This window comes from Phalacrocorax aristotelis, chromosome 7, assembly GCF_949628215.1.
Source record: "Phalacrocorax aristotelis chromosome 7, bGulAri2.1, whole genome shotgun sequence".
NCBI classification, from domain to species: Eukaryota; Metazoa; Chordata; class Aves; order Suliformes; family Phalacrocoracidae; genus Phalacrocorax; species Phalacrocorax aristotelis.
Genome location: NC_134282.1, coordinates 43,287,496 through 43,300,407, shown reverse-complemented (window position 1 = coordinate 43,300,407; position 12,912 = coordinate 43,287,496). Strand labels below are relative to the sequence as shown.

Here is a 12,912-nt window from a genome sequence, read left to right as displayed (position 1 = left end):
ATAGCAATGAAAACTTAAATAAGGTATGGAAAAGTAGTGAAGCACTAGGAAAGTCTAGGTGGGGAAGCTGTAGAATCCCCATTATTGGTGTTTTGAAGACCAGGCTCAACAACAGTCCTGATGGTCGTTGTCCTGTCTTCCTGTGGGAGTGGAGAATGTGTATGTGTATCTCCTCAGTGGTCAGCCCTCTATCAGGATTCTGTGGCTCCCAGACTGTCCTGGGGTGGGAATTCCACTGTAAAGGTGGATGCACTCCTTTTTAGTTAAGTCATAATGAGAGAATTCTGGCAGGAGAACGAATGACCCCTTTGATATTCCATCAAAAATGAGGCATCTAAATAAATCAGGGTGTTTGAATGCTCAGAGTCCCAGCTTGTCTTCATATTTTGCTTTCTGCACTAAGAGGAGGGTTCCTTGAGCATGCCCTCATTCTGAAGCAGAGTTTCGAAAAAAATAGAAGAAAGCTATCTGTACTAGTGTGTGGTTTTTTTTCGTCTTCCCTTTGTGAATCAGAAAGGTATTTGTGGTACAGCAGCTTATTCCAATCCAGGAACACATGCAGAGCCAGCACCACTGCTGCATATTGCTGGGAGGATTTGACCTAATTGCTGCCAAACAGCCATGTTGTGGAAGCATCTTCATAGTTCAGCTGACTAGTGGTGAAAGAGTGCTGAAGTGGAGTCTCAGTGATGATGAATTTACTCATGAGTCATTTTTGTCACACGCTTTCAATTTGACTGATTCATTACACAAACACATGGTTGTCAGAAGCCCAGTAGCTTAATGGCATTAAAGTGTGGTCACTTAGCAGTTCCTTTGCAGTCTATGGGAACTGTGCTTGCTTGATAGGCAGTTCAGAAAATGCTACAATGTGCAGAATCTTTGTTTTCTGAAGGAATTTTTAGGACCAGTGTAGGGAAAAGAAAAAGACTAGTGGGGCGCATTTGGCAAAATATGTATATAGCACTGGTGCCTGCCAAAATCAGCATTTGTTGTAAAATGACTTCGCATGACTACTTTGTATATTGAGGTTTTATTTTTTGCTTGCACAAATATGTCTCTGCAGATACGCTTTTGCAAATGTATTCTGTATATCCATTCTTGAAAAATGACACCTCCATAATGACCAGATGTTTATCTATTCCTTGCCCTGAGGTTCCAGGGAGTTTTTTTTCTGCATGATGAGTCTGATAGGTGACTGGTTAAACGTTGCAGCCTGTATCACAAGCTACTGATCCAACTGTTACTAGGACTCTTTATAATTCTAGTAGGAGTTTGGCTGAATGAATATGTTAATTGGAGACATAGATGAATAAGGTTGTCACATAATGATTAGTGATAAAAACAAAAAATGCCTTTCAGTTGCAGAAGAGGGGATGTCAAATGGCTCTCAAAAAAAAAAGTGAAATTTTATCATGACTAACTATGAGTGTATGGGAATCAAAGCTTTAATAGCTACGTGCTGTCTATAATCTACCTGTCATTTCTGAGAGGAGGAGGTCAGACCTTACATGGAGATGGCGGCAATTATGGACTTTTCAGTGAGAGGGGAGCAGTGATTTTTGCAAGTTTCTTTGAGGGGAAAAAAATAATTCACAATGATATTTCATAATTTGAAAATTAGAAATGTAACAGAAGCTAGTGGTGGGTCTCTGGTCACCTGTGTGTACATAAAAAAAAAAAAAAAAAAATTTTGAGTTAATTTTCTGCACCATGATTTAGATGGCATCAGATGCATGGAAGTACAAATCCTAATGAACTCTAAAAACTAAAAGGCCAGAAAAATCTTGAGATGCTGTAGCATTTCTGCCTATCCTAAGGAAGAAAGCTGGTGGGGTAGGTAAAGCCAGGCTCAGGTACAACTGAGTGCTGCAAAAGTGGGGGGAAAGGGACTGAAAGGAGAGAAAACTCACTTTTATGCATTGCTGATCAATGATGCTTCTTATCAATTGAGGGGAGGTTTATCAAGCCTGTACACTTTTGCTGGAAGTCAGGAGGGCTGCAAGCTGCCACTGCAGTGAGCTGTCGCTTGAGCAGCTCATGTCTCTGCTGGCCCTATTGCTTGCTTGCAAAACAGTTATTTTCAGGGATTTCTTAGCAGCTTCCCAGAACTACCGTGCTGCTAAGAAGGCAAATATAGGTTCAAAATTTCAAGAGGCATCAGTTCCCCCTGAGACAGGAGTCTAGAGAGCGGGGGCATTTGGGAGGATGCCCTGTGTTCTGCTTCCTCCTCAGGCACAGCAATGTAGTTCTGCAGAGAGGACCTAGGGAAGGGCACCCCCAGGATATTTGGGAAGACAGTGTGGTTGCACAACAGATAGGTCTGCATGGACTGGTTGAGATCTCTCTGAGCAGAGTCCCCTGTGTGCAGGAATCTCTGGGAGATGGTCCAGGCCTTGATGGAGGCAATCTGAAAAATGTCTAGACAGTCTGTCTCAGCATCTCCTCTCCCTTCATTTGGAGGAGAGGGAGAGCTGCCAGGCTTGTGTGATATCACTATTCAGGTCCTCCAAAGCACTTGCCAAGCACCTCCTGCAGAGAGAGGGAAATGAGGAGCTGATGTTTCAAATATAAAATAAGCAGGAGAAATATCTTCTGAGGTGGGAAAGTCTCAGACTTCCCTGTTATCTTACAAAGCAGCAGCAGAAGACAAGCTTCTCCAGTCTTTCCTTCAGTAGTTAGCTATTGTTAAGTTAAATTTCAGTAAAAATATTTTCATGATGAACAAAAATGCAAAAAACAATTGAAGGGGTCTGATTATGGTTTGAGCAAGCTGCAGGGTAATGTTCACTGAAATTCTTTCACAGCAACTTGAAATTTCAAGCTGACGAACATTTTCCACCCCCATAACATTCGGTTATGGAAATCAAAATAAATAATTTTTCTGGTGAATATAGTTTCCATATAGGGTTAAAAACCTAGGGGAAGGGGAAATGGGAAGAATTCCTCTTGAGTATAAAAAAGAAAACCCCCAAAATGATATTCTTACTTTCGTTTGGCTTTCAGACATTGATGAATGTTTACAGAATGGTCGTATCTGTAATAATGGACGATGCATAAATACAGATGGCAGTTTTCACTGTGTGTGTAATGCTGGCTTTCAAGTGGCAGCTGATGGGAAAAACTGTGAAGGTAAGACTTTTCTGAAGTTACTTTGTATCTGTAATTACAGTTGCAAGAGGTTATTCACCTCAATGAAAAAGAAAAGGACCTCTGGTGGGGGGGAAGGGAAGGAGCAAGGAGTCAAATTTCTAAATACCTTTTGCTGTATGTGGGAGGGCAAGTAAACTGTCTTTTGCAGCCAGTTCTGGAGCCTTGACTTGGCAATCCTCAACGGGATGTCTGTCCAGCAGGAGAAATAGCACATACCACTATCACAAAACGCAGTTTCTTTGATGGGAGTGGTACATTTTAAAACAGTGCACAAGTCACATGCTGCCTGATTTTACTGTGTGTTTAACAGCATGCTTTATGGGAACTTACTGGGTGACTAGCAATGTGTTTTATGTAGGTGCAGTCTGGTCTGACCCATAAAAACTGTTTTAAGAAAAATTTGTAAACATAATTGATGTGTTCCTACCTCCCAGACCTTTAGTAAAGGGGGGAAAAAGAAGAATGTTCTTTATCATGCTTCCCAAGGTCCTTGGGAGGGTTCCCAATGATCTATTCATACGTTAAAGGAATTTCAAGCACTGTTCTTAGAAACATTTTTGGCTGAATACTACCTCAGTGATTCAGCTCAAAGACTTAATGCCAAAATTCCTGGTTGGGATAGATACATGATTTTTTTTTTTTAAACCATAAATTATTTTTGTCTGACTTAGCCTGTAAGTAAAAAGAAAACACACCATGTCTAGAAGTGTAATTTCTGTCCAAGACAGCTGCAATATTAAGGAAAATAGCACGATTCCGAAAATATTGTAATGTCATTATGATCCAGTGATTTTATGTGCTAGTAGTGATTCTGTTAATCCTTAGTAGAGACAGACATTTTAAGACTCTGTTTTTCCTGACTCTTTTTTAGATACAGTTTAGCATATAAGCTGCTTTTAAAATATCTTATTATGGAACTATATTGACTAAATATATTTGGAAATGAATACATTTTGGAAAAAAACTCGATTCTGATTTCTTCCTTTCCCACCAAATACCATGTGCTAATAGTAATAAGAACCAGGGCACCAGCAGTCTGGTAAAACATTTTTAATTCCATTGCATATGTTGCCAGAATGTCTGATGCATCCACTTATGAAACAGTTTCATCTCTGGCATTGTAATGCACTGAGTTTTGTTGTTAGGAATACATGTGCACACACACTAATCAGTAAAGGCCATGGCATTGTGCCATACCTTAATGTAACTGCGTATAGTCCTTTAGATGAAACTGGTAAATAGTGCTGATTTTTTTTTTTTTTTTTGAATGTAACATCCAAAACTGATTTAATTTGTACCAGGACAAAATAAAGACTGATATGATATAAAAGCTTACTCAAATCAAGCACAGGATTCTCTGTGCTTCCCCCCCCCCCTTTTTTTTTTTTCTAATGTAACTGTGCAGGGTTCAGAATAGCAGTGTCTGGGACCTCCACCTTTTCCTATTTGAATCCTCCATGCTATGCTATTAGGACAGAGGATGAATAATGCTATTATGAAGCTATGATTAGTAAGTATCCTCCTATGTGACTGGTCATGCTAAATCCAGGGAAAGGGTAGGTTTTATTTTAAATGGAAGTTCATGATGAAAGTGCCAACAGAATGCATGCTTGAGCACAGTGCTAGGAAGTCTCCCACATCATAAGTCTTAGACTCATATAGTGGAGGTTACAAATGTTTTTACTTCAGACGCAAATGCCCACTCCCCCCTTTCAGGTGATCTTAGTAACATAAAATTGTGTTTACCATTCCAAATGGGAGGCTGCTTCTAACCTAACTTCTATTTATTTACATCAAGATTGCAAACCCTCTTCACCTTTCTCACATTTTTAGGGATTTTACCAACTGGCAGTTCTTAAGCTGTCCAGTTTATCATCTGTTTTTCATTCTCTTTGCTCTTTTTGAATGCATACCTTTATATGTTAATGATTCATTATGAAAAAATTGAGTCATTGCTTTGACACATCCTCTAGAGCAGTGTAGTGTGTTGCATTGTATGTTTCTGATTATCATATACCTCCGCCATCTAATAAAGAAATTAAGGTTTATCTTTTGGATATAACTAGTAAGAGTTCTTTTACTTAAACGTTATGAGCATTATGTCTATTATGTACATTTTCAGATATGGATGAATGCAGCATAAGGAACATGTGCCTCAATGGGATGTGCATCAATGAGGATGGCAGTTTTAAATGCATTTGTAAACCAGGGTTCCAGTTAGCATCTGATGGACGGTATTGCAGAGGTGAGCCCAATAAATTACAGGTTCCTAAAGCTTGTGAGTCATAGTGCTCTGGTAGCTTCAGGAATCACCTGATTTCCTTACAGTGATCCTTGGGGACAAGAAATACTGGGAAGAGTTCTTGTCGGATGTGATTTTTTAATCAGCTAGAATGATTTGCCATTGTGCAAGACAGTACTCACTCTTTACAGTGCTGAGCAACCGCCCTAACCAGCCAGTGGTTGATCAAGGACTGTATGATCTGGCCTAGTTAAAGTCCAGGTTTTTTTGTCTATGAGGTCTTCTGCAGTTTGGCTCCAGTGTATCTCATTTTTTGTGTTTGGCCTTTTAAAGTCTTCTGCGTTTGGCCACCCAAACATCCTGGCTCATTGCCTTTGGTTTTTTCTCCCGTTCCTGCCTGGGTGTTCCTAGTCAATACAGCATCTCCAAGGAGCGCCCAGCACCCGCTGTGATCGAGATACAAACATGAGCACCACAGCAAGATTGTCTTTTCCATTTGCTGCACTAGCTCAGTAGTATCCCCTGTGGGAGACACTGCAGTGTTCTGGTTGCTAGTTATGTCATCAGAGTTTCCGCTCAGTCCCGTCAGGAACTGGAAGTTCTGTGTGTATAAATCATCACGTTTCAACAAGTTTTATAGGCACAAAGCAGAAGTCAAAATAAGGAATAAACAAGTGCTGGGCCAAGGTAGTTACGGTTTTTCTTTTGAAAAATTTAAAATCTTTTAACTCTTGGAATCAAGGCAGAAAAAGTGCTTTTTTAAACTTTGGCAAATTTTAAAAAATGTCACACTGGATTACACTGTTATTGTGGACCAATAACAAAGGTAAATATTTGAATAAGTAATTTGTTTTTGAGACTTACTGACATGAAAGATGAATTAATTTGGATCCTGTTGCTTCTTGAGCACTGTACCAGTCTTAGGTCTGACCTGCGTGGTCTCTAGGCTTAGACTTTAGATCCGAACCAGGCCAATAAGTCTAGTAAAACATCTGGAACTTCTCTTGCATTTGATAACTTTTGCACCAGATATGCAGGACGGTGCTACCCAGCCTTCAGGCGAGGGAATCATATATTGCTAATGAGACATGGTCCCATTCTTGCTTTGTAATAGGGTTGTTTTGATTGGGAGAATAAATTACTATTTAGTTTCTCAAATGAACAAATGTGCAGATCCATACAAGTGTCTCCTTAGCTTTACAGCTACTGGTTGTGCTGGCTGCAGCCTTCACACGCTTAGAGCAGTCAGGTTTATTTCCTTCTTACCTGTTTTCCAAGTGGTAGGTGTATGTCTGTGCTTTGCCAAATCTTATTTTCCAGTTGATCTGTGTGTGGGACAGCAGCAAGACTTGGTCTCAAACTTGGCAGGGAAGAACTTGATGCCCATCAGGCCTTGGCACGACAGCCAGTTGTGTTCCCAAAGACCACTGGCTGCTCTCTTTGTCGTTAGCAGGGATGTGACTCACTGATGCAAGCTCAGCCCGAATGCTTGTCTTGATTTTTGCCTTGAGCATCTTTTGGTATTTTTTTCTTTTTTTTTTTTTAACAGCAGTTGTGCACTGGAATGCCATCCAAGAAGATGGTATGTAAATTACTTCAAACTACTTAAAAACCAATGCTACTCAACTTCACAGCCTGTTACATGCCTCCTGGCTAAACAGGAATATAGATACAGCCAAAAAGGGGTTTCTGGCCCTAGAGAAATGTTACTTCTGTGCATCAAAGGGAGAATTTTGAAAATTATCCAAAATTGCAGGCAACTCAACTGATTCCTACTGAAAGTTGGAACAGATCTTATAGTAAAATGAAAGATTTCTCCCACTGCTTTTCAACACTTACAGTAAGCCTTGTTCTCTATGAATGAGCATGCAAACATCCATTATGTGTTAAAATTGTTATTGGGTCAAAATCAAACCAGATTTTGAGACCTTGACACCCAAATTACACTTTTTCCCAACTTCATATTTGTCTCCTTTCTTCCACTTGCCCAAAGTATCGTGAAATAATTCCCAGGAATGTAGCGGCTAGAGAGAGCACAACTCTCTGGTAAATGCCTCTAGCCACATTAGTAAAAGTTTAAAAGATTGATCTTTAATAATGCCTTTTCTTGTACTTTTCAGGTTTATCCTTACCGAATCCTTTCTGTACACACCACAAATACAGAGTAAATACATTCTGTGCTGCAGAACGGTTAGCCTTTGAAACACTCATTGTTAACACTGCATATCCTGAATTTGTTTGTGAAGTGAATGCATTGAGATCTTACATAAGCTTAAACTCTTAAGCTCATGCTTGCACATGCAGTTAGTGTTCATGCATATTGGGAATGTGTGTATGCACAGACATTTCTGCAGCAAATTGGCTACCTGCCTGAGAAATTTTGATATGGATTTTAAATCTTGTGGTTTTGCCAAACTCTTTAGGGGATCAACAAAGGAATATAAGAATTGCAGCGTGCAACACACTGCTCCTATAAACATCTCATTTGATGCACTTTAGTCTGAATTTTGAACTATGAAAAAGAATTTCTAACCCAAAGTTGGGAATAATGTAAATGACACTTATTTCCATAAAACTGGAATTTAAGTATAAGTACAGTGCATACGCTTGGCTCTCTGGTAAAAAATTCCACTCAGGCTTTATGAAGTAACCTGCCAAAAAAGAATGTTACACCATGGTCTTGTGTATTTGCTGTAATACAAGGCATACTAAACTTATTCAACGTTAGCTTCTTTCGCTGATGATTTGCTGATGATTTTTCAGAAATACATCAGGCACAAGTTTAAAGCATGATTTCTGTTCCATACACTGTTTCATCTTTAGACCAAACAGGAATTCCCCAAATTGAAAGCTATTGCAAGGCAACTGGAAGTGCCTGTTTAGTGGTCTGAGTAAATTTTTCCTGGTTGAAATTAGAGGACTTAGTGTACCCAGCTGGCACTACTGAGCAAGCTAAGCAGAAAAGGCAAAAACTCATTGGACATGGAGAATTAGTCCATTAGGTGGTTTTCCAGAACCAGGTTGAGGTATTCTGGCAAAAGTTAGAAAAACGACTATTTTTGAAGTTGTCCAAATGGTGACTTTTGCCACAGAAGACAGCAGAGCCTTGTCAAGGTTAGAAATTCGGGCTTCATGTTTGTGTGTGCAGTTGGTTTACTGGGTGGAATCTCAGCCCTGGTAAAAACAGTGGCTTTTTGCCCTGTCTTTCCTGGAGCCAGGTCTTCAGCTGATCTGCACAATTCTAAGTGATCCACTTTACCTTTCTATAGAACATCTATAACAGTATTTTCAGCACATTTGTAAATTGGTAGAAAAGGAAATGGATTGCACATTTCACCTCTTATTAGCTGACAAAATCTTTTTTTAAAAATTAACTACACTACAGGAAAAGGAAAAAGAGTAACTTTGCCTTTCTGTTTCGATACATAACCTTAAGAAAGTGATTTTTTTTTGTATGTTTTTGTTGTAGGAAAACTTGTATCTGTGAAAGGAGTTCAATGTTGTCTAACAAAAGAACTGTCTACACTGTTTAGTATGGGCACATTTTGACGTGCCGACTCTGTTTTTGCTTACACTGAGTAAGGACTAAATTTAAAGTGGGAAAAGCATTTGTTTCAACAGGACAAAAGATTACAGGATGAAGTAGAAATGAATTGAGCCCATGTACTTAAGTATAACTTCTATTTTAAAATGCAGTTTGAAAAAGGAATCTTGGATCATACAAGCCATGTTTTATGCCAAACAACACAAACTAAGTAAAACACAGAGGTGTTTCACTCTCAATTTGCCCTTTTAAGGTCAGAAAAAAGGAAATTGTCACACACACTGTCTCTTGTATATATTATGGAGAGTTGTTATGAAGTGATTATTTTATAAAGGTTATACATACTTCCAAACAATATTTTAAACACTCCGTTTCTTAATCAGTTATAAAATAATGACATGCTCTCCGTGTCTAGAGAATGATCTTACTATCAACAGGATACACAGCCTAAATAATTTTTACTAATTTGACATCCCTTTGTGATAGTCTAATATTATAAGGCTTCGTTCTTGTATTTCGTTGCTGACGGTCTTATTGTTCAATGTACTATTGTTGGGCAAAGACGGTAGCTTGCACTCAGCGATTGCTCAGGGCTCAAATCATTAACAAATTCCTTTCAAGGCTGGAGTGCAGTCTGTCCATTGAAAGGTTATAAAATGGGCTGTAATTAGCATCTGATAGGAAAACCCAATTGTCATGCACATCACCAGAGAGACACTATATGCAGGCAGGGTCTGACTGTGGACTTTCAGATGTACTTCCAAAAACTGAACCTGCAGCAGAAGGAAGGGAAATTCTTTGGTGGCCCTGTGAAGGAACCTTGTATCAGGGGTGAAAGATTCAATTTGCTCTCTGGACTGATTTCTTACAGCATCAACTAACTGTTAACACGGAAAGGGAATACCCTGCTACACACTACAAAAGTTATTTGTCTTAACAGAGTTTCCTCCTTCTTCCAACTGTGTTTTTGCCTGTATGACCCTTAAATCAGAATACATACTTCTTGAGATCAAGTCAGGAAAATGTAGTCCCTTTTCACTCTCCAAGGAGTGAAATTATTTTGTTCTGTTTATTTCTCCTGAATTTTGCATTTTCTCCTTCCATTTCACAGAATGAAGTATTCGGTATTCTTAATAAAACCTTTACTTGAACTAGTTTCCATTTAGATTTTATATTTTTCGATAGAATACACTGAAAATAAGTTGCACAAATGCACGTTTCAGCCAGGCATTGAATGCTGTGTAATTTAATTTCTAATAAAGCTCATTTTGTTCTCCAACAGACATCGATGAGTGTGAGACAGCTGGAATATGCATGAACGGGCGCTGTGTGAACACTGATGGCTCCTTCAGATGTGAATGCTTCCCTGGCCTTGCAGTAGGACTGGATGGACGTGTGTGTGTTGGTAAGACAGGCTTAATGTGTGGCGAGTCACAATTAACCAATGTTAAGGCATTAATGCTAGACTGATGGACGGATCAAGTCTGAATGTAGAATTTAGCATTTTTTCAAGGATTATAGTGGATACTAACAGCTTGGGGATATTTTCTGTAATAGCCCATTTTGCTCTTTTTTCTTTTCCATTGCATTTAAAGAGAAAAATAATGTGTAGGCCAAATCATAAGGCCAGGTAGACTATACAGCATAGTGCTGTTGGAGGTGAGTAGTGCTGTATAAGTTTTGAGTAGGTGAGAATTTACCCTGTTTCTGTCAGTGTAAAATTCTTAATTTGTCACTAAGCTTAAAGATTTAATTACTCTTTCACCTCTTTTTGAAGTGGGACATACCAATTTTTCCACTTGTGCCTGTTTCTCCATAAGTGAAAAACATTTGAGGTGTTTGATTTTAAAATTCTAATGTGTCTGTCAACCACTATGGGTGAGTTTTTAAAAGTGAGAAGTGTCATTCCTGGACCTGAAAAGATCAACATTTTAAATGTTATCACTGAATATCATTACTGACTTTTTCTTTGGTTTTTTTTTACAAGCAAAAAGAAAGATTATTTTTTTTAACGACAGCATATTTTGTGACCTTTTCCTCATGCAAGGTTTTCTTTTTTTTTCTCATTCTGCCTTTTTTCAGGTATAAAATGAAAACAAAAGCTTTAGTGTGGCCTTAGTGGGCTTAATCCAGGGTGTTGTATCAGTGGTGATTTTATCCTTGATGAATCAGAGACAAATAACAAGGTTGGGAGGGGCAGAGACAATAATTCTTGTTAAAACCAAATCAGTCCTCTTAACTCTGAGAATAAAGTAAACAGTACCGAGATTTTTTTCACAGTTTTGAGATACACTTGTTTCTAGCTCTGAGAATCTGCTGCTGGGCCTGTCAAATTACAAGTGAGTAATGTCCCTGTCACATGGCAGAGACTTTGCCCCTTTTCCCATGGCTTCTTGCTAGTTCAAGGTTAAGTATTGGTTGTTTCTTTAGTAGTTCACTAATGCATGTTAAGTCACAGAATCACAGAATGGAGGGGTTGGAAGGGACCTCTGGAGATCATCTCGTCCAACCCCCCTGCTTGAGCAGGCACACCCAGAGCAGGGGGCACAGGAATGCCTCCAGGGAAGGGACTCCACAGCCTCCCTGGGCAGCCTGTTCCACTGCTCTGGCACCCGCACAGTAAAGAAGTTTTTCCTCATATGAAGGTGGAACTTCCTGTGTTCCACATTGTGCCCATTGCCCCTTGTCTTATCGTTGGGCACCACTGAAAAGAGTCCACTCCCATCCTCTTGACACCTACCCTTTAGATATTCATAAGCATTTATAAGATCCCCCCTCAGTCTTCTCCAGGCTGAACAAACCCAGGTCCCTCAGCCTTTCCTCATAAAGGAGGTGCTCCAGTCCCCTGATCATCTTGGTAGCTCTCCGCTGGACTTGCCTGAGCAGTTCCCTGTCCTTTTTAAACTGGGGTGCCCAAAACTAGACACAGTACTCCAAATGTGGTCTCACCAGCGCAGAGTAGAGGGGGAGCGTAACCTCTCTCGACCTGCTGGCCACAGTCCTTTTAATGCAGCCCAGGATAGCGTTGGCCTTCTTGGCCACAAGGGCACATTGCTGGCTCAGGGTCACCTTGCTGTCCCCCAGCACTCCCAGGTCCTTTTCAGCAGAGCCACTTTCTGGCAGGTCAGCCCCCAGCCTGTACTGGTGCATGGGGTTGTTCCTCCCCAGGTGCAGGACCTTACACTTGCTTTTGTTGAATTTCATGAGGTTCCCCTCAGCCCAGCTCTCCAGCCTGTCCAGGCCTCATTGGATGGCAGCGCAGCGTTCTGGTGTATCAGCCCACTCCTCCCAGCTTGGTGTCATCAGTAACAGCAGTATTAAATGCAGTAACTAGTCATTAAATGCAGTAACTAGTTTGTATGTCTGAACTCTTAGGAGCATGAGGAAGAAGAATTTCCTGTCCTGAGTAGAGTGAGGGTACAGGTGGGTGAAAAGCACAGGGAAATGGTGAAAGGTATTTTTTTTGACAGCTATTCTACAGTGTTTATGACACCCAAGATAGATATAATACTTGTAATTTATGGCGGTATAGTTGGCTATGGCAGGATTAAGCGAGATTTCTTTCCTCAGATACACATATGCGAAGCACATGCTATGGTGGCTACAAGAGAGGACAATGCGTGAGACCATTAACCGGTGCAGTTACAAAATCAGAGTGCTGTTGTGCCAGCACTGACTATGCCTTTGGGGAGCCTTGTCAGCCATGCCCAGCACAAAATTCAGGTATGATGTATTTACTGGTACTTATTCTAATCTAAGATTCATGTTGATAAATATTTTTAGAAAGGTAAAAAACAGTTTTGTATTAACATTGCACCCTAAATCAGGAGGGTTAAATTGCTGTATAACATGTTATATATTTTGAGCAATCTGCTATTTTGCACATTGGAGGAGTACAGGAGAGAATCTTTTTAGGCAACAGTAAATGCCAGTGTCTGGGTCCAGAGTCGTTACATGCATTAAAACAGATTTT

General features: G+C 39.9%; 1 protein-coding gene across 1 annotated transcript in view; it reads left to right on the top strand.

The window, feature by feature from the left end:
* FBN1 (fibrillin 1) overlaps window positions 1-12,912 on the top strand; it is a 161,794-nt gene that overhangs the window by 77,595 nt on the left and 71,287 nt on the right. The window contains exons 14-17 of the mRNA XM_075100409.1: window positions 3,007-3,132; window positions 5,276-5,398; window positions 10,222-10,344; window positions 12,510-12,662. Of these exons, the coding sequence (XP_074956510.1) occupies window positions 3,007-3,132; window positions 5,276-5,398; window positions 10,222-10,344; window positions 12,510-12,662 (525 nt within the window). The remainder of the gene's footprint in view (window positions 1-3,006; window positions 3,133-5,275; window positions 5,399-10,221; window positions 10,345-12,509; window positions 12,663-12,912) is intronic.